This window comes from Bubalus kerabau, chromosome 14 (genome assembly GCF_029407905.1).
Source record: "Bubalus kerabau isolate K-KA32 ecotype Philippines breed swamp buffalo chromosome 14, PCC_UOA_SB_1v2, whole genome shotgun sequence".
Taxonomy (NCBI): Eukaryota; Metazoa; Chordata; class Mammalia; order Artiodactyla; family Bovidae; genus Bubalus; species Bubalus kerabau.
Genome location: NC_073637.1, coordinates 60,108,823 through 60,129,722, shown reverse-complemented (window position 1 = coordinate 60,129,722; position 20,900 = coordinate 60,108,823). Strand labels below are relative to the sequence as shown.

At 36.5% G+C, this 20,900-nt stretch overlaps 1 protein-coding gene across 12 annotated transcripts in view; it reads left to right on the top strand.

The window, feature by feature from the left end:
- OXR1 (oxidation resistance 1) overlaps window positions 1-20,900 on the top strand; it is a 440,707-nt gene that overhangs the window by 403,768 nt on the left and 16,039 nt on the right. The window contains exon 1 of one of the 12 annotated variants that reach the window (XM_055546460.1): window positions 11,210-11,481. The exons of 10 other annotated variants lie outside the window; for them this stretch is intronic. In XM_055546460.1, coding sequence (XP_055402435.1) covers window positions 11,416-11,481 — 66 coding nt within the window. In that variant the 5' untranslated portion in view covers window positions 11,210-11,415. Of the gene's footprint in view, window positions 1-11,209; window positions 11,482-20,900 lie in introns of those variants that run through there. One more of the 12 variants, XM_055546461.1, reaches the window with a different exon arrangement.

Here is a 20,900-nt window from a genome sequence, read left to right as displayed (position 1 = left end):
AAGGAAATATGGCTAGTCCAAATAGAGGTAATCTGTAAATATAAAAAATATGCTGGTTTTTAAAGATTCAGAACTGAAAGAAAAAAATGTAAGATATCATTAATTCTTACATTCATTATGTTGAAATGATAATGTTTTGGATATATTGGATTAAGTAAATATATTAAAATTGATTTAACTTTTTTTTTTAATGTGGCCACTAGAAAATTTATAATTGCATATGTCTTGCATTGTATTTCTCTTGTATAGTATTGGTCTAGTGCCTGATAGCTACTAAGTACATAAAAAGCTGTTTGTTTTTTTTTCCCCATCAAAAGTCTGTTCTTTATCTTAGAGTTCACTCTTGGTGCTGTACATTATATGGGTTTGAGCAAATGTAAGAGAACATAAAAAGTATTTTAAATGTTTAAAGGATGTTTTAAAAGGGAATTTGAGGTAGATGAACCTCATGCCTGTTATACAGAGGGAAGTAAGTTAGAGAAAAACAAAATGTTATATATTAATGCATACATATAGATTCTAGAACAATGGTACTGATGAACCCACTTGCCTACTTGCAGGGCAGGAGTAGATGCAGGCATAGAGAACCTACTTGTGGACACAGCAGGGGAAAGATAGGGTGGGACAAATGGAGAGAGTAACATTACATATATACACTGTCATGTGCAAAGTAGATAGCTAGTGGGAAGTTGCTGTATAACACAGGGAGCTCAACCCAGTCGTCTCTGACAAATTATAGGGGCAGGAGGGAAGTTTAGGAGAGAGGGGATATATGTATACTTATGGCTGATCCCCAGTTTTGTATGACAGAAACCAACACGACATTGTAAAGCAATTATCCTCTAAATAAAGATCAATTTTAAAAAGGAAATTTGACTAGAGAACATACATAAAATAAGAAAAACTCAAAATTTCTACCTAGGTGTAGAGAATAGGTGACTTAGAATTTAAGATGAATTTTTTATGAATTTATTTCATGCTGACATGAAATTTGTACATTGGGGAACGTTTGCCTATGATAAACTTACCTTCTCAACTTCTTTTCTGTTCTCCCTTCCTATTCCCCTTTACCTTCCCCCTACCTATGTAAGTACCATGAGGGCAGGGTTTTATGGGTTTCATACACTGTTCTATCTGCTGAGCAGTGCAGATTATATGACAGTGCAGTCATATAATTAACCCTTTGTAAATACAGCATTAGTGAATAAATTTGGACATAGATTAAAATAAATAATACATATAACTTGTACTTGTTAACAGTTGGTCTAAAATAAGTTCTTATGTCACTTGTAGTAAATATTTTATCATAAAGCCATAGACTCTTAGAGTTGAAATTAACGGACAGTTCAGCCTCTCTCATTTTACATCATTCTTGATTCTCCTCTAGCATATTTAGTGATAGGGAACTTACTACCTCAAAGGGCAGTGCTTTTCAGTTTAGGACAGTTCTGTTAGAAAGTTCTTTCTTTTAGTGAATTTAAAGAAATATACCTTTGTAAGTTTAATATGTTTATCTTTGTTCTTCCTTCCCGTGCACATTAGTAACAACAAAATTTTTCTGTGTAATATGATAATGTTATAATTATCAGATATTAATATTTAAATATTATTATTTATTATTATCTTTTTAAAAATCCTCTACCAAGATTATTTTCACTGGTACTTCTGTTTGACTTTAATAACTCTTCTTTGATCTGACACTGTCTTCATCACTACCCTAAAAGGACATTAACTGTAGCACCCCAAATTAATAAAATGTGCATCTTTGTAACAAGAAAAATTTTATAAATTGGAAACAATTGAAGTTCCCAAATGTGCAGGTTAAAGGTCAGTCCTACTGAAAGGGCTGGAATTTGAGAATTAGATATGATGAAAAAAGGAAGGAAGAAAAGAAAGCAATATTAGAGATTTGTACAGTGAATTCCAGAAAGAGGTGAGGGCCACAGAAACCTACCTTTGCTAGCAAAGAGAAAAGATAGTTGCATTTTAAGATTGTTAGCAGTAAGAACCCTTTATGATACATCAGAACTAAGATTTCTGAATACTTGGAGAAAAAAAATCTAAGAAATATTACATGTGTAACTCAAGATGTGTGTTGGATTAATGTTATTTAATATGTACACTTTATTCAAATTTAGTCGTTAGTATAAATATAGTTAGCATAAAACATCAGCTTACCTTACCATTGTTTCTTTTTTAACCATACTGTCTTGAGTATCTTAAGAATAAATTCTTCTGCTGTTGGTAATTCAGTAGCCCTACCTTGCAGCTGAAGCAGAACAATTTCTACAATTGGTAGAGTCTTCTCTGTTTTTCTTCAGTACTCAGTTCCAGAAATCAGTAAAGCATGTATACTGAGGAAACTGTATTATGTGGGCTTTTGCAATTTTGTGAGAAAAATTCAGGGGATTGTTTTTATGAATTTTCATTGAAAACACACTAATGGCATTTCAACAGTGTAAGGAAGATCCTGAGGTGAGGGTGGGAAAAGATACCTGTTGACCTCTTATTACTTGCTGATGATTGTGCTTTTATTTGATTAATACATAAATACAGAGATTAACAGTATAGTGAATTTGCATGTACCACTCAGCTTTATCAACTTACTTCATTTATAATCCTTTTCTACAGTTCTTCACATTTCTTCACAGGTGATAAAAATGTTTAAAATACACATAATATGAGTGTATTTTTACAATTTGCTGTTTGAGTCAGCATCCCAGCATGTGGCATATAGTTCTGTGACCAGAGATGGAACCTGGGCCCCCTGCATTGGGAGCACAGAGTTTTAGCCACTGGGCCACTACAGAAATCCCAAAGCCTGTTTCATTTTTAAGATTCATGTGAATTTTGCATTATCTTAATTCATCTGATATACATTAAAAAACCTTTAAAAATTCCTGATCATGAAGTAAAAGTGATGCTACAGTAGTGAAGAAAATTATTCTGGTTTTTCACTTCTCACACTTGCCTAATTATTGACAAAAATATGTTACATTGAGTTTTTGGTTTCTGATATGACTTCTCCATTTTTATGTGCTTGACATTACTCACATTTTCTCAAACGATCCAAGCTTTCATTTAAGTAAAAATATAAAGGTGGCACTAGTGGTAAAGAACCTTCTTGCCAGTGCAGGAGACACAAGAGATGTGGTTCAATCCCTGGGTTGGGAAGATCCCCTGGAGGAGGGTGAGGAGAATTGATTTTGTTCAAAATAAAAGTAGTCTCTATCTCTGAGTCACTAAATAGAGGTCACATTTATCACATAAAAGCAGTTAAAAATGAATATACTTTTGTAAACAAATTGAATCACATAGGATTACAAATCATAACGCCAAAAGAAATTCAGTAAATCTGAAACTTTTGTAAATCAAAAACATTAAAAACATGAGTTACACAAATTGTCTTGTGTAATATTTCCATATTGATTATTTTTAGACTTCTTTATTGAGGTATGATTGATACACAAAAAATTGTTCATATTTAATATACACAACTTGAGTTTGGAGACAAATATACATCCATGCAAAATTCAGGCTTAAATTGAAGAAAGTAGGGAAAACCACTAGACCTTTCAGGTATGACCTAAAGCAGATCACGTAACAATTATACAGTGGGGGTGACAAGTAGATTCAAAGGATTAGATCTGCTAGACAGAGTGCCTGAAGAACTATAAATGGAGGTTCATAACATTGTACAGGAGAAGGTGGCCGAAACCATCCCCAAGGAAAAGAAATGCAAGAAGGAATAGTGGTTTTCTGAGGAGGCATTATAAATAGCTGAGAAAAGAAGAGAAGTGAAAGGAAAAGGATAAAGGGAAAGATATCTGAATACAGGATTCCAGAGAATAGCAGGGAGAGAGAAGACAGCCTTAAGTGAACAATGCAAAGAAATAGAGGAAAACAATAGAATGGGAAAGACTAGAGAATCTCTTCAAGAAAATTGGAAATACCAAGGGAACATTTCATGCAAAGATGGCCATAGTAAAGGACAGAAACAGCAAGAATCTAACAGAAGCAGAGAAGATGATGAAGAGATGGCAAGAAAACACAGAACTATACAAAAAGATCTTTATGACCTTGATAACCATGATGGTGTGGTCACTCACCTAGATCCAGACTTCTAGAGTATGAAGTCAAGTGGGTGTTATGAAGCATTACTGTGAACAAAGCTAGTGGAGGTGATAGAATTCCAGCTGAACTATTTCAAGTCTTAAAAGATGAAGCTGTTAAAATGCTGTACTCATTATGCCAGCAGATTTGAAAAACTCAGCAGTGGCCACAAGCCTGGAAAAGGTCCGTTCATTCCAATCCCAAAGAAAGGCATCACCAAAGAATATTCAAATTACTGTACAATTGTACTCTTTTAACATGCCAGCAAGATTATGTACAAAGTCTTTCAAGCTAGACTTCAACAGTACATAAACAGAACTTCCAGTTGTACAAGCTGGATTTAGAAAAGGCAAACGAACCAGAGCAAATTGCCAACATCTGTTGGATCATGAGAAAAGCATCTACTTCTGCTTCATTGACAACACCAAAGCCTTTGACTTGTGGATCACAGCAAACTGGAAAATTCTTAAAGAGATGGGAATACCAGGCCACCTTACCTGCCTCCTGAAAAACCTGTACGCAGATCAAGAAAAGTCAGAGTGAAAGTGGCTCAGTTATGTCTGACTCTGTGGGACCCCATGGACTACACAGTCCATGGAATTCTCTAGGCCAGAATATTGGAGGGGGTAGCCTTTCCCTTCCCCAGGGGATCTTCCCAACCCAGGGATTGAACCCGGATCTCCCACATTGCAGGCGAATTCTTTACCAGCTGCGCCACAAGGGAAGCCCAAGAATATTGGAGTGGTAGCCTATCCCTTCTCCACTGGATTTTCCTGGCCCAGGAATTGAACCAGAGTCTCCTGCAATGCAGGCAGATTCTTTACGAACTGAGCTATGAGGAAAGCCCTAAGCAGCATTTAGAACCAGACATGGAACAACTAATTAGTTCAAAATTGGAAAAGGAGTATGTCAAGGCTATATATATCTATGCTATGCTATGCTAAGTCACTTCAGTCGTGTCCGACTCTGTGTGACCTCATAGACGGCAGCCTACCAGGCTCCCCTGTCCCTGGGATTCTCCAGGCAAGAACACTGGAGTGGGTTGCCATTTCCTTCTCCAATGCATGAAAATGAAAAGTGAAAGTGAAGTCGCTCAGTCGTGTCCAACTCTTAGCGACCCCATGGACTGCAGCCTACCAGGCTCCTCCGTCTATGGGATTTTCCAGGCAAGAGCACTGGAGTGGGGTGCCATTGCCTTCTCCGAGATATATATATATATATATATATATATATATATAGCCACCCTGCTTGTGTAACTTATATGCAGAGTGCAGCATGCAAAATGCCAGACTGGATGAAGCACAAGCTGGAATCAAGATTGCTAGGAGAAATATCAATAACCTCAGATAGGCAGATGACATCACCCTTATGGCAGAAAGCGAGGAGGAACTAAAGAGCCTCTTGATGAACCTGAAAGAGGAGAGTGAAAGCTGACTTAAAACTCAAAATTCAAAAAACTAAGATCATTATCCAGTCCTATCACTTACTGCAAATATATGGGGGAAAAGCAAAAACAGTAACAGATTTTATTTTCTTGGACTCCAAAATCACTGTGGACAGTGATTTCAGCCACAAAATTAAAAGACACTTACCCCTTGGAAAAAAAGTTATGACAAACCTAGACAGCATATTAAAAAGCAGAGACATCACTTTGCCAACAAAGGTCTGTCTGGTCATAGCTCTATAGTTTTTCCAATAGTCATGTATGGATGTGAGAGTTAGACCGTAAAGAAGGCTGAGCATAGAAGAATTGATGCTTTTGAACTGTGGTGCTGAGGAAGACTCTTGAGAGTCCCTTGGACTACAAGGAGATCAAACCAGTCAATGCTACAGGAAGTCAGTCCTGAATATTCATTGGAAGGACTGATGCTGAAGCTGAAACTCCAATACTTTGGCCACCTGATGCAAAGAACAGACTCATTGGAAAAGACCCTGATGCTGGGTAAGGCAAGCATGATGATGGAGGGCAAGAGAAGGAAGTGACAGAGCACTAGATGGTTGGATGGCATCCCCCATTCAGTGAACATGAGTTTGAGCAAACTCCAGAAGATGGTGAAGGACAGGGAAGCCTGGCATGCTGCAGTTTATGGGGTTGCGAAGAGTCGGACACGACTGAGCAACTGAACAACAACAAATACACCCATGTAGGCATCACCACAACCTTTACCGTAAACACTGGCCATCTCCAGAAGTTTCTCATCTCTCATTATTTTGTAATAACACAACATAAAATTAACCTTCTTAGCAAATTTTGAAGTATATGTTTAGTACTATGCTGTAGAGTAGGTCTCTGGTTCTAGGCTATTAAATGTTTTAGCATGTGAGAGTAATTATGGTCTGTTTTAACTATTACTAATATTAGCTATGGATGTTAACTATCTCTGGAAAGTTTTGAACAATGCTTTGCTTTCTTTATTAATATTCGTCCTCAGTTGGTAGCCAAAAGCTGTAGGCTATAAAATTTCCATTAAAATCCAAAATGTTACTTAATTTATATTGTGAGAAGGGATGAATAATGAATGACTGTTTTATGATTTTAAAAATTAAAAGTGCTTCATTTTTATAGTCTGTCATTTTAACTTTTGTAATGCTAAATTGATATCTCCTTCAAGCTCTGGGGTATCTAGCCAAATTTAAATGACCTGGCATTACGTTTTCTGAGTATTATGAAAAAAGAAGGGATAGAAAGGAGATTGACTGAGCTCATTTTATGTATGCTAGGTAGGTATTACATTCATTAATTAGGAAGCATTTGGCTTCAAGAAACAAAAAATCACACTTAAAATAGCTTAGACCAGTTGATTTTCCTTTTTTAATTGAGGTGTAAATGACATATAACTTATTAGTGTCAGGTGTATCACATTATGACTTCACATTTGCACATATTATGAAATGGTCACTACAGTAAGTCTAGTTAACACAATACATACTTAAAATTTTGTGATAAAATATTTTTTTAAATCTACTGTCTTCATTTCAGTTCAGTTCAGTTGCTCAGTCGTGTCCGAATCTGCGACCCCATGAACCACAGCACGCCAGGCCTCCCTGTCCATCACCAACTCCCGGAGTCCACCCAAACCCATGTCCATCGAGTTGGTGATGCCATCCAACCATCTCAGCCTCTGTCGTCCCCCTCTCCTCCTGCCCTCAATCTTTCCCAGCATCAGGGTCTTTTCAAATGAGTCAGCTCTCCGCATCACGTGGCCAAAATATTGGAGTTTCAGCTTCAACATCATTCCTTCCAAAGAACACCCAGGACTGATCTCCTTTAGAATGGACTGGTTGGATCTCCTTGCAGTCCAAGGGACTCTCAAAAGTCTTCTCCAACACCACACTTCAAAAGCATCAGTTCTTCAGCATTCAGCCTTCTTTATAGTCCAACTCTCACATCCATACATGACTACTGGAAAAACCATAGCCTTGACTAGACGGATCTTTGTTGACAAAGTAACATCTCTGCTTTTGAATATGCTATCTAGGTTGGTCATAACTTTGGTTCCAAGGAGTAAGCGTCTTTTAATTTCATGGCTGCAATCACCATCTGCAGTGATTTTGGAGCCCAGAAAAATTAAGTCAGCCACTGTTTCCACTGTTTCCCCATCTATCTGCCATGAAGTGATGGGACCGGATGCCATGATCTTCGTTTTCTGAATGTTGAGCTTTAAGCCAACTTTTTCACTCTCCACTTTCACTTTCATCAAGAGGCTCTTGAGTTCCTCTTCACTTTCTGCCATAAGTCTGGTGTCATCTACTCTCTTAGCAACTTTCAAATATGTGTTGCAGTATTAACCATAGTCTCCATGTTGACTATACAGTTCTTATGACCTATTTATATTTTATAATTTGGCCCCCTTCATTCATTTTGCCCACCCCAGCATCCCCCCAGTGGCAACCACCAGTCTGTTCTCTTATATCTATGAACTTCATTCTTTGTTTTAAATTCCACATATACATGAAGTCTATGGTATTTATCTTTATTTGAATGTTTCACTTAGCTAATGAACTCAAGGTCCAGCCAATACTGTCTCAAATGACGAGGTTTCAATCTTTATTTTGGCTAAGTAGTATTCCACTGTATATGTGTACCACATTTTCTTTATCCATTCATTGATGGACACTCAGGTCGTTTCCATATCCTTGTTGTTCAGTCACTAAGTCAACTCTTCAGGACCCCATGACCTGCAGCATGCCAGGCGGCTCTGTCCTCCACTGTCTCCTGGAGTTTGCTCAGACTCATGTCCATTGAGTCATGAATGCCATCTCATCCTCTGCCACCCACTTCTCCTCTTGGCTTTAATCTTTCCCGTATCTTTTCCCTTATCTTAATTATTATAAATAATGCTGCAGTGATTATGGTGGTACATACATCTTTTTTAAAAATTAGTTTTCATTCTTCAGCTAAATAACCAGGAGTGGAATTGCTGGATCATATAATAGTTCTATTTTTAATTTTTTTAAGAACCTCCATATACTGTTTTTCATAGTAGCTACACCAGTTTATCGATATAATCCAATCCCACCATTAGTGCACAAGGAGGTCTCCGTTTTCTCCATATTTTCTCCCATGTTTCTTATGTCTTGTTTTTTTTTTGATAATAGCCATTCTAACTGGTGTGACATGATAGTTCATTGTGGTTTAATTGTTTTTCAAAGTATAGTCCCCAGACCAGCAGCAGCAGTAGTATCTAGGAATTGTTTAAAAAGTTAAAGAAATTCACTGGTGGTCTAGCGGTTGGGATTCTGTGCTCTCCCTGCTGAGGACCCAGGTTCAGTCCTTGGTGCTGCTGCTGCTAAGTCACTTCAGTCGTGTCTGACTCTGTGTGACACCATAGACGGCAGCCACCAGGCTCCCCCATCCCTGGGATTCTCCAGGCAAGAACACTGGAGTGGGTTGCCATTTCCTTCTCCAATGCATGAAAGTGAAAAGTGAAAGGGAAGTCGCTCAGTCATGTCCGACTCTTAGCGACCCCATGGACTGCAGCCCACCAGGCTCCTCCATCCATGGGATTTTCCAGGCAAAGTACTGGAGTGGGGTGCCATTGCCTTCTCCGTCAGTCCTTGGTAGGGGAGCTAAAATCCCATAAGCTGTGGCACACCAAAAAATTAAAAAGTCCATTCTCAGGCTCCACTGCAGTCTACTTATCAGAAACTGATTTTGGAGCCCAGTGTTCTGTTTTAACAAATGTTGCAAGTGATTCTGACATAGCTAAAATTTTGGAGCCACTGGTTTAGATCTTTAAGAGCCCATCCTGTCTCGACATGAAGCCAGTTTTCTCAGAAACACATGGCTGAAAGATACCTTAACAAAATCAAAGCTGTATTAGGAAGAAGGTGTGAGGATGTATACTAAGACAAAATAGGCTATCCTATGCATGGTGTGTGTGTTTATATATGTTTTATATATATGTGTATTTTAACCAGCTAGACAGCATATTAAAAAGCAGAGATGTTCCTTTGCCAATGAAGGTCCGTCTAGTCAAAACTATGGTTTTTCCAGTAGTCATGTATGGATGTGAGAGTTGGACTATAAAGAAAGCTGAGTGCCGAAGAATTGATGCTTTTGAACTGTGGTGTTGGAGAGCACTCTTGAGAGTCCCTTGCATTGCAAGGAGATCCAAGTCAGTCCTGAATATTCATTGGAAGGACTGATGCTGAAGCTGCAACTCCAATACTTTGGCCACCTGATGTGAAGAACTGACTCATTTGAAAAGACCCTGATGCTGGGAAAGATTGAAGGTGGAGGAGAAGGGGACAACAGAGGATGAGATGGTTGGATGGCATCACCGACTCAATGGACGTGAGTTCAAGTAAACTCTGGGAGTTGCTGATGAACAGGGAGGCTTGGCGTGCTGTGGTCCATGGGGTCTCAAAGAGTCAGACACTACTGAGGGACTGAACTGAACTGATGTATGGTGTGTGTGTGTGTATATATATTTTTAAATCTCATTTAAACCACGTTTTGGTATACATATTTTTAGTTATAGAAATTCTGACTGGAAGTAATGATAGGTTTTCAAAATAGCATCCCACTACCACCAAATTATTAAATGTTTGTTTTATGTGTGAGGCAGTGCAGGGATGGGGGTTGGTAACCACAGTTCACTGTATATGTAAGAGGACTCTGTATTGTACAGATGGTGTAGAGATGGTTATAGTGTGTCTATGAGGGGTTGTGGGAGAGAGATCTTAGGGTAAGTGTGATGTAGAGCTGGTTGGGAAGATACAGGGGTGGCTGGTGTGAGTGGCAGGGTGGATGTTCATCAGAGGTGTACTGTGTCCTATGCATGCACATCCTGAAATGTGGAGAAAGGAGATGTGGGGGTGTGGGTATGGTACAGTGCATATACTAGAAAAGTGGTTGTGTGTGTGTGAAGGGCGGCCTTGTGTGCACAGCTTTGTGTGTACACACAGCAAGGTAAAGGGGGAAGAGCAGGTTTAATTTAAAATGGAAGAAATATTCAGTGTATCATTATGATACATTCAGTGTATTATTTACCTCTAGCTAAAAGTCAGGTAATCTAGATATTTTTTGTTTATAGTCATAATATTTAATCTTAAAAATTGAGTTACATTCAGGATACCCCCTTGTTAGTGAAGTATATACCTAGGCATAATAGATAATAATTACTTTTTCAAGAAACTAAGTGTTAGGAAATGCAGTTTAAAAATGGGCTATGTAATACTCAAAGGAATTTTCAGGTCACACTGAATATTTGTATAAGATTTATTTGTAGTAGATTGGCTTCATTTTTATAGTCACTCTGCAAGTTTGAAGGGTCCTCAAAGGATGTTTTAATGCTTAAAAATACATATAAGATGAAATGTTATAGGATTCTTAGACATAAATAAGGCACAATTTTATGACTGTAGAAACATAATAAAATGTTAATTGAAGTCATTTGTGTACTTTGGAAGGGATTCTGGAAACTGTACTGATTACTTTTTTTATGACTGAGGTATTTTTAGTGTATTTTTTAATGTACTGGTGTTTGGAAATACATGCTCTGTATCTTTAAACCTTTGAGTCCTTTCTTTGCACATTTGGGTACAGTGCAACCAAACTTAAACATGGGAAATCCTCTCTTCCCTCCCCAGCTTAACAGTCTCCACTCAGGACTATCTTGGCAATGGATACTACTTAGTGATTAGCTCTCTGTCTTGTCAATCAAATCGTTGTCTCCAGCAAACTGTTTTGTCACTGTAGTAGGGCTCTTGTGCTGGAAATGGATCTTTGACAGAGGAAGAATGCTTTTTAAAACAGTTCTTAGGAGATGATGTAACTTAATTTGTCCTGGAAACGAAATGTCTCGTCTCTGGTATGGGAAAAAGGGGAAAAGGCATCAACCAATTAATCAAAAATATACTCTGGTAAATCTTAGTCAATGATTTCAATTTCTGTATTTACTAGTCTTTTTATGGTGACATTCTGCAGAATTATGCAATTTTAAATTTTAAACATAAAGAATACTTACAGAATTCAAAATTGTATGATTGTAAAAAAGTACCTTCAAGTTATTTCTGCTAATCCTAAATATCTTCAAAAGGAAATAAGTAAGGGACTATGATTTTGGTTTGTCAAAGTGTTTTGGTTTTCCTGTTTTGCATCAGCAGGAAGTTATAGAATTTTTATTACTGCCTTAATTTTCAAGTTTAGCTTTGTAGGAAAATACTCAGAATTTTGTTTTCCTTAAAAATGAGTAAATTTTTGTTTTGCTTAAAAATAAGTAGACCCTTCTTAATGAATTTGTATTTTTATTGATTGGATCCCAATCCAAATACATTTATAGTTTAGTGTATGAAGATTATTGTTTTAGCCATATAAGACCTTTTTTAAGCTATCCAGAAAGTTTCAAGGATTACTGCCTAATACAAAACTTTAAATAATATTCTAACAAAGAAAAATCTTAGCCTTACTATTATAAGACTCCTAGGTATTTTTTGGTGTAAGTATTTATGCATTATTTGTTAGAAAATGTATTAACAGTTGTTCTTTCTTTGGTAGTTTAGGATTATATCTTGCCTTATGAATGTTCATTTTATTTGTACTATAGTTGTAGGTGATTTAAATGAGACTGGATATATACTTAGACCCCAGAGTGACTTTGAAAGTTGCCCCCAGCAGCTTGCCACTCTCAATTGTGTAAAAATATCAAAATGATTTCTATTAGTAGTGTTTTAATTTGGCTGAGAGTACTTTGTTAAATCTTTTTATTTTGACGATTTCAAGTTTTTGTTTATGAAACATCACCACAGAGGGTTTAGTCATCTGAAATGACTGGATTTGTTAAAATTCTGATCAGATTATCAGATTAGCCAATTAATGCAGCTTTTTTTTTTTAAACCAAGAACAATGATGCTATTCATATATTTTTAATTTGCAGTTTGAATTAACATTTATCATTAGTTTGCTAATACTCTAATATAGTTCATTACAAATACAGGCAAATGTGGATATTTTGAACTTTATAGGTCATTATAATGTACATCACACATTTATTACAGTCACAGATTCATTTCCAACCTTATAGTAAGGTGTTACGTGATTTTGTCACATGAGAGCATGCTTCTCATTGGTCCTTAGCTCTGCACATAATTAGAGTTTATATATAATACTTCATTTAACCTTCACAATAAGTTGCAAAGTCAGTAGTATCACTTGGCATTTTAAAGGTGAGAAAATTCATATGGACTTATTACTGAACTAAGCTGTCCTGGAGAACAGAGACAGCTCAACCCTAGCATATTCATTACCTCACTAGGATGTCTTTGAGAGTTTTATAAGATGGTACAATATAGTATAATGTGTTTTGGTGTGTAGACAAGCTCAGGTCCCCTATTTTCTAACTGTTTTCCTTGCTTTGGAGTAGAAATCCCAAAAGCTGTAGGGTAGTAGAAAGGCTTAAGAAAATTTGCCATTTGCAACAACATGGATGAACCTAGAGGTTATTATGCTTAAGTGAAAGTTAGAGAAAAACAAATACTGTATGTTATCACTTGCATATGGAATCTAAAATGTGAAACAAAGTAGTTAATATGACAAAGAAGAAACCATTTTACAGATACAGAGAACAGGGAATATAGCTGATATTTTATAATAATTATAAATGGATTATAATCTATAAAAATTTTTTAATCACTGTTGTACACAGTGATTGATAAAGTCAAGCATGCTTCATCAATATGGTTCTCACTTAAGCTAACTGGACAGATTTTACTTCATTCTGTATATTTTAGAGTATATTCTACCTATTAGTCCTATTAGTTCCAAAGATGGCTTTTGCCAGTGTCTCTGTCCCCAAGGTGAACTTCTTTTGCTCCCTGCCTCTACAGAACTCCAAAATCTGCAAGCAGATCTAACTCTGGCTCCTTGCAAATTACTGCTTCTGTCCCAAGTCTTTCAGAGTATGTGTGCTCTTTTAAGGCTGAAGTCTTCTTTTTCCTACAACTCTCTGGGTCTCCTTGAAAGGAAACCCCACTGGTCTTCAAAGATAAACATTCTGGTGGCTCGGTTTTTCTAGCAGAGGCTGCCCACGTTTGGGAACCTGGTGTGGGACTCAGACTCCTTTGGAGAGAATTTCTGCAGTTAGTTAGCCTTCTGTTTCTGGTTCACCTAACAAAGGTATGGTCTGGACTGTACTATGACTCCACCCCTCCTGCCCATCTTCATTATATCTTCAGTTGTTAAAGATCTTTTCTGGTAGGTTCCAGTCTGTTTCACTGATAGTTGTTCTGTGAATAATTCTGATTTTGCTGTGCTCATGTGCTCAGCGTCTTTCTACTCAGCCATCTTGCTGTCTTATTTTTAAAGGCTGTTGCAGAGTTTATTGTGATGTATAACGTAAATTTAATAATTTACTTAAAGCTGTTTATATATTTAGTATACCCATATACTCTGCCTTTTTTGTGTTTGTCAATAAATTGTAATTGACATGAAGATTTATAAGCTCATTTTATAAGGGTGTAAGCTTAATCACATTAAAGTCACAAAATATTAACATTTTTTATATTTGTTTAATATTTAAAATATTAAACATCACTTTTCTCTGTCAATTATTCACTAGATTTTGTCATATTTCCCTTTTTTTGTTGTTGCCTAGACCCTCATATATGCCAAGATAAATTTCTTTTCTATATTTTAGGCTTTATGTTTGAAAACACATGATGAATTATTTACGTCTGTGTAGAAATTAGCTCACAGCTAGAATTTTAAGAAAAACAAATTTAAATGTAAAGCTCTTTCCAGTGACCTCAGCCGAAGAATGATTATAATACTGATAAAAAAATTATTTATACTAACACTATACATGTACCATGAGTTTTTTTAATTTAATCCTCAAATTGTGGAATATTGCCACTTTCACCTTCATTTTACAAAACAGAGACATACGATAGTCATATTGCAACCAGAAGTCAGGGCTGTGGTTTGAATCCAGCCATTCTGTTCTGGCTCTAGGCTGTGCTCTCAAATTCTTTGCTGTGCTTGCTCTCAAAATCGTCAGAATATAACCAGGAGAAGGGGGTTGACATTTATTTTGTACATTTATTGTATCAGTTTCTACTTTATATATATCTTATATATACTGTTATTTATTCCTCATAAAGTGCCTAAGATCATTTTCATTTGAAAAACCAGAAATAGATTAAGTTTGATTGCTCAAGTTCACCCAACTAATATAATCAGCCTTCCTTATCTGCCACTTCTGCCTTCTATGGTTCTGCATTTGCAGATTCAGCCAACCACAGATCAGCAGTATTTAGGAAAAAATTCCACAAAGTTCCAAAAAGCAAAACTTGAATTTGCCACATGCTGGCAACTATTTCCATCGCATTTATATTGTATTTACAACTATTTACATAGCATTTACATTGTATTAGGTATTGTAAGTAATATACTGGAGAAGGAAATGGCAATCCACTGCAGTTTTCTTGCCTGGAGAACCCATGGACAGGAGAGCCTGGTGGGCTACAGTCCATGGGGTCACAACAAGTCGGAAATTACTGAAGCGACATAGCATAGCACAGCACAGGTAATATATAGTTGATTTAAAGTATATGAGAGGGGTGTGCATAGATATATGCAAATACTTTGTCATTTTCTGTAAGGGACCTGAGCATCCATAGATTTTGGTTTCAGTGACAGTTTCTGGAACTGATCTCTTAGGCATATGTAGGAATGACTGTTAAAGAGAATCAGAATTACAACAGAGGAGTTTTACAGCTAAACCCAGGATTCTTTCTGCCATACGGCGTTTCCTACCTATAGTACATATTCATGGGAAGTTTAACAAGTGGTTATATATGCCTTATTGTGTAAACCGTCTGCTCTCTGGTTACAACGTAATTGAAAAAAGGACATATACATATATATTCAGTGTAGAATATTTTCTTTATTTGACTTCAGTAGTTGAAAAGCATATTTATTAGTATATAAGTTGTGAGACCTAATGATAAAATGAGTCTCTTTGATCCCATTCACTCACTCACTCACTCACTATCCAACTTAAGAACTAGAATGTTACCAATGAACCAGTATCATCCTGTGTGTTCTTTCTCATTCTCATCTCATGTCACCTCCAAATTGGTAGCTACCTCCCTGAATTTTGTTACCATTTCCCTGCTTTTCTTTAATTATTAGATTTTATTTTTTGGAGCAAAGTTTATAGAAAACTTGAATGGAAAGTACAGAGAGTTCCCATATACCCCCTTTCTCTCCAAACACAGTACCCCTATTATTTACATCTTATATTAATGTGGTACATGTTATATTGTATAAACTAATATTATTATACATCATTACTCAAAGTCTGTAGTTGGCTTTGGGGTTCATTCTTTGTGTTACACATTCTATGGAATGACATGTATCTGCCATTACAGGATGATGCAGTGTAGTTTTCATTACCTTCAAAATACCTGTGCTCTGCATTTCTCCTTTGCTCTACCTGAAAACCAGGTAACCACTGATGTTTTTACTCTTTCTGTAGTTTTGCCTTTTCCAGAGTATCATATGGTTGGAATCAAACCATATGTAGCCTTTTCGTATTAGCTTCTTTCAGTTAGTAAGATGAATTTAGGGCTCCTCCCTGTCTTTTCATGGCTTGATGGCTCATTTCTTTTTAGTGCTGACTTTTAATATTGGACTTCCCTTGTGGATCAGCTGGTAAAGAATCAGCCTGCAATGTGGGAGACCTGGGTTCTATTCCTGGGTTGGAAAGATCCCTTGGAGAAGGGAAAGGCTACCCACTCCAGTGTTCTGGCCTGGAGAATTCCATGGACTATAGGCCATAGTATCGCAAAGAGTCGACATCACTGAGCGACTTTCACTTTAATATTCCATTGTTTTAACATACCATAATTTATTAATCTGTTCACCTACTGGAGAACATTTTGGTCACTTCCAAGTTTTGACACTTAAAGAAAAGATTGTTATAAACATTTGTGTGCAAATATTATGTGGACATAAATTTTCAGCTCATTTATGTAAATACCAGGGAGTGTGATTGCTGGATTATATAATAAGTGTATTTTTAGTTTTGTAAGAAACTGTGAAATGGTTTTCCAAAGTGACTGTACTGTTTTGTCCTTTACCAACAATAAATGAGAGTTCCAACTGCTCCTCATCATCACCAGCATTTAATGTTATCAATGCTTTCATCCTGAAGACATTTGTAGTAGTATCCCATTGTTCTTTAATTTGCATTTCCCAGATGACATATAACATAGAGCATCTTTTCATAGTCTTGTTTGTCTGCTCAGATGTTTAGTTCATGTTTTTTTCTCTCATTGTTTTTAAGTTCTTCGAATATTTTGGATAACATATGTATCAGATATAAATCTGGCAAAGATTTTCTCCCAGTCTGTGGATCATTTTTGTATTGTCTGGACAGTGTCTGTCACAGACCAGTTGTTTTTAGTTATAATGAAATCCAGCTTGCTTTTGGTGTTTTATCTAAAAAGGCATCCAAACCCAAGGGCACCTAGATATTTTTCTGTGTTATCTTCTAGTTATTTTATAGTTTTGCATTTTACATTTGGGTTTAAGATCCATTTTCAGTTAACTTTTGTGAAAAAGTGTGAAGACTTTGTCCAGTTTAACTTTTTTGCATGTGGGTGTCCAGTCGTTCCAGCACTCTTTGGTAAAGACCATTCTTCATTGTGCTATCTTTGCTTTGTCAAAAATCAGTTGACTGTACTTGCCTATATCTAGAGTCTGTATCTTCTATTCCATTGATCTGTTCTTTTACCAATATCCAGTCTTGATTATAGTAAGTCTTGAAGTTGAGTAGTGTCAGTCCTTCAGTTTTCTTCTTTTCCTTCATTATTGTGTTGGCATTGGGATCTTTCTACATAAACCTTAAATAATCAGTTGCATATATCCACAGAATGACTGAATAGGATTTTTATTGGAATTGTGTTGTCTATAAACCAAGTTGGGAAGAACTGATATTTTTTCTGTACTAAAATAAATAGTATTATTTTACATTTCATATTCCCATTACTCATTGCTGATATATAGAGAAGCAGTTGACTTTTATATATTAACCTTATATCCAGCTAACCTGCTACAATTGCTTATTAATTCCATTGGTTTTTGTTGATTTTTTTAGAATTTTCTTTACAGATAATCATGTCATGTGCTTAGAGTTTAATTCCATCCTTCCTACCTGTATACCTTTTATTTCCTTTTCTTGTTTTACTATGTTAGCTAGGTCTTCCTAGAATATTGAGTAAGAGTTGAAAAATATTTTAATTGTAGGACTTTTTTTTTATTAGGTGTTCTTTATCAAGTTTCAGGTGTTACTCTCTATTTCTAGGTTGCTGAGAGTGTTTATAGTACATGTGAGATTTTGACTAATGCTTTTTCTGCGTCTATTTATGTGTAATGGAATATATCAGTTAATTTTCATATATTGAAATAATTTGCATATCCCTTGCATGTGTGCTGTGCTAGATCACTTCAGTCGTGTCTGACTCTTTGCAACCCTCTGGACCATAGCCCACCAGGCTCCTCTGTCCATGGGATTCTCCAGGCAAGAATACTGTAGTGGGTTGCCATGTCCTCCTCCATGGGATCTTCCCAACCCAGGGATTGAACCTATGACTCTTAAGTCTTCTGCATTGGTAGGCAGGTACTTTACCACTGGTACCACCTGGGAAACCCCTATCCTTTAACATACCTGCAATTAAATCCCACTCGGTCACTGTATATAAATCTTTTTTTACATGTTATTAGATTCATTTTTTGAGGGGTTTTTGCATGTATGTTCATCAGAGATAGTGATCTGTAGTTTGTCTTTCTTGGTATGTCTTTATTTTTTATTAGTGTAATGCTGCCCTCATCAAAAGAGTTGGAAAGTATTTTCTCTGCTTTTATTTTTTGGAAGAGATTGTAGAGAATTGCTATAATTTATTCCTGAAAGGGTTGATTGAATTCAGTAGTGAATCTGTCTAGATTCATTAGAGATGCTCCAGAGCTAGAGATCATGCCACTTTGGGTTCCTTTGTAAGCACAAACTCAGCTGTGATGGGGTATGAATGTTTCCTTTGCAGAAGTCAGTATCATTATATTGGCCAGAATGAAAGTCTGTTAATTTTTCCTTTTTTCTATTATCCTGTCTGTCATAGCTTTCAACAAGTTTGAATAGCTTTTGATAGAGTTACCTTAATGTGTATTGGTAGCTAATTCATTTTAGTTGGCTAGAACTAGGTCTGGTACTTTATGTTTTACAAGACTATAAATTAATAATTAATTAATTTAGTAGATATAGAGCTACTCTAGAGGATCTGTTTCTTGTATGAATTTAGTGTTTTGTGTCTTTCAATGAATTGGTCCATTTCATCTAGGTTTTCAAATTTGAAAGTGTAGAGTTGTTTATAATATCCCATTATTATCAACAGTGATGGCCTCCATTTATGATATAATTTATTTGTATGTTCTCTTTTTTCAATTTTATTAGCCTGACTAAAGATTTAAATTACAACTATTGAAAACAGTAGTTGTAATTTAAGGCAAAAAGGAGCAAAGTTTTAACATAATCCAAGTCTTATTTTGTAATAAAGACTTTGTCATATATTATGAAATGTAGAACAGAGTTTTAGGTAGTTTCAGGATGCTATTGTATTCCCTTTTTTGTTAGCTACAACAGCTCAACTTTAATTCCCTCCTTTTTAAAAATATTTTTGGATATCAAAGTAAATATAAATAGCATTGTCAGTAACATTTTTCTTTCTACATTATCTCCCTTTACTAAGGAATAAAAGTAAGGAGTAAATGAGAAATGAAAATTCCAGATTCACAGATATCTGTTAGTCTGCAAGGCAGTTGGGGGAAGGGAGATTTGTTTACAAATAATCCTAAGGGGAAATCCAAGAAAGAGAACTGTTGAAGCCAAGCAAAAGACACTCAGTTGTATCCTACTCTCTGCAACCCCATGGACTATGGCCTGCCAGGCTCCTCTGTCCATGGGATTCTCCAGGCAAAAATACTGGAGTAGGTTTCCATTCCCTTCTCCAAGGGATCTTCCCAACCCAGGGATCAAACCCAGGTCTACCACATTGCAGGCATGTTCTTTACTGTCTGAGCTACCAGGGAAGCCCAAGAGGACTGTTAGACCAAAGCATTGCCCTTTCTTTCTAGGAAAACATGTTCTTATTCATGACATTTACAGCAACTATACATTTCCTCTTTTTTCGGCTTCTCTTCTTAGTTGTGTGTCTCACTATAATAGAGATGAGCGGATTTCATTCTGCCTTTACGTTTGTAATTTGTTGAAAGTAAATGCTTAGGCAAACACTTTGTGAGAGTCCTTTGTCAAGCAGTTCCTACATATGGGATTTAGCAGTGTATCCAAACCACTTTGCACCTTAAGAAATAACTTTCTATCCAGACAGCTAATACACTTTTAGTTAGAAGGTCTTGAAATAGAGGAAAACAATAGAATGGGAAAGACTAGAGATCTCTTGAAGAAAATTAGAGATATCAAGGGAACATTTCATGCAAAGATGGGCTCAATAAAGGACAGAAATGGTATGGACCTAACAGAAGCAGAATATATTAAGAAGAGGTGGCAAGAATACACAGAAGAACTATACAAAAAAGATCTTCACGACCCAGATAATCACAATGGTGTGATCACTCACCTAGAGCCAGACATCCTGGAATGTGAAGTCAAGTGGGCCTTTAAAGCATCACTACAAACAAAGCTAGTGGAGGTGATGGAATTCCAGTGGAGCTATTTTGAATCCTGAAAGATGATGCTGTGAAAGTGCTGCACTCAATATGCCAGCAAATTTGGAAAACTCAGCAGTGGCCACAGGACTGGAAAAGGTCAGTTTTCATTCCAATCCCAAAGAAAGGCAATGCTAAAGAATGCTCAAACTACTGCACAGTTGCACTCATCTCACATGCTAGTAAAGTAATGCTCAAAATTCTCCAAGCCAGGCGTCAACAGCACATGAACCGTGAACTTCCAGATGTTCAAGCTGGTTTTAGAAAAGGCAGAGGAACCAGAGATCAAATTGCCAACATCCGCTGGATCATGGAAAAAGCAAGAGAGTTCCAGAAAAACATCTATTTCTGCTTTATTGACTATGCCAAAACCTTTGACTGTGTGGATCACAATAAACTGGAAAATTCTGAAAGAGATGGAAATACCAGACTACCACCTGACCTGCCTGTTGAGAAACCTATATGCAGGTCAGGAAGCAACAGTTAGAACTGGACATGGAACAACAGACTGGTTCCAAATAGGAAAAGGAGTACGTCAAGGCTGTATATTGTCACCCTGCTT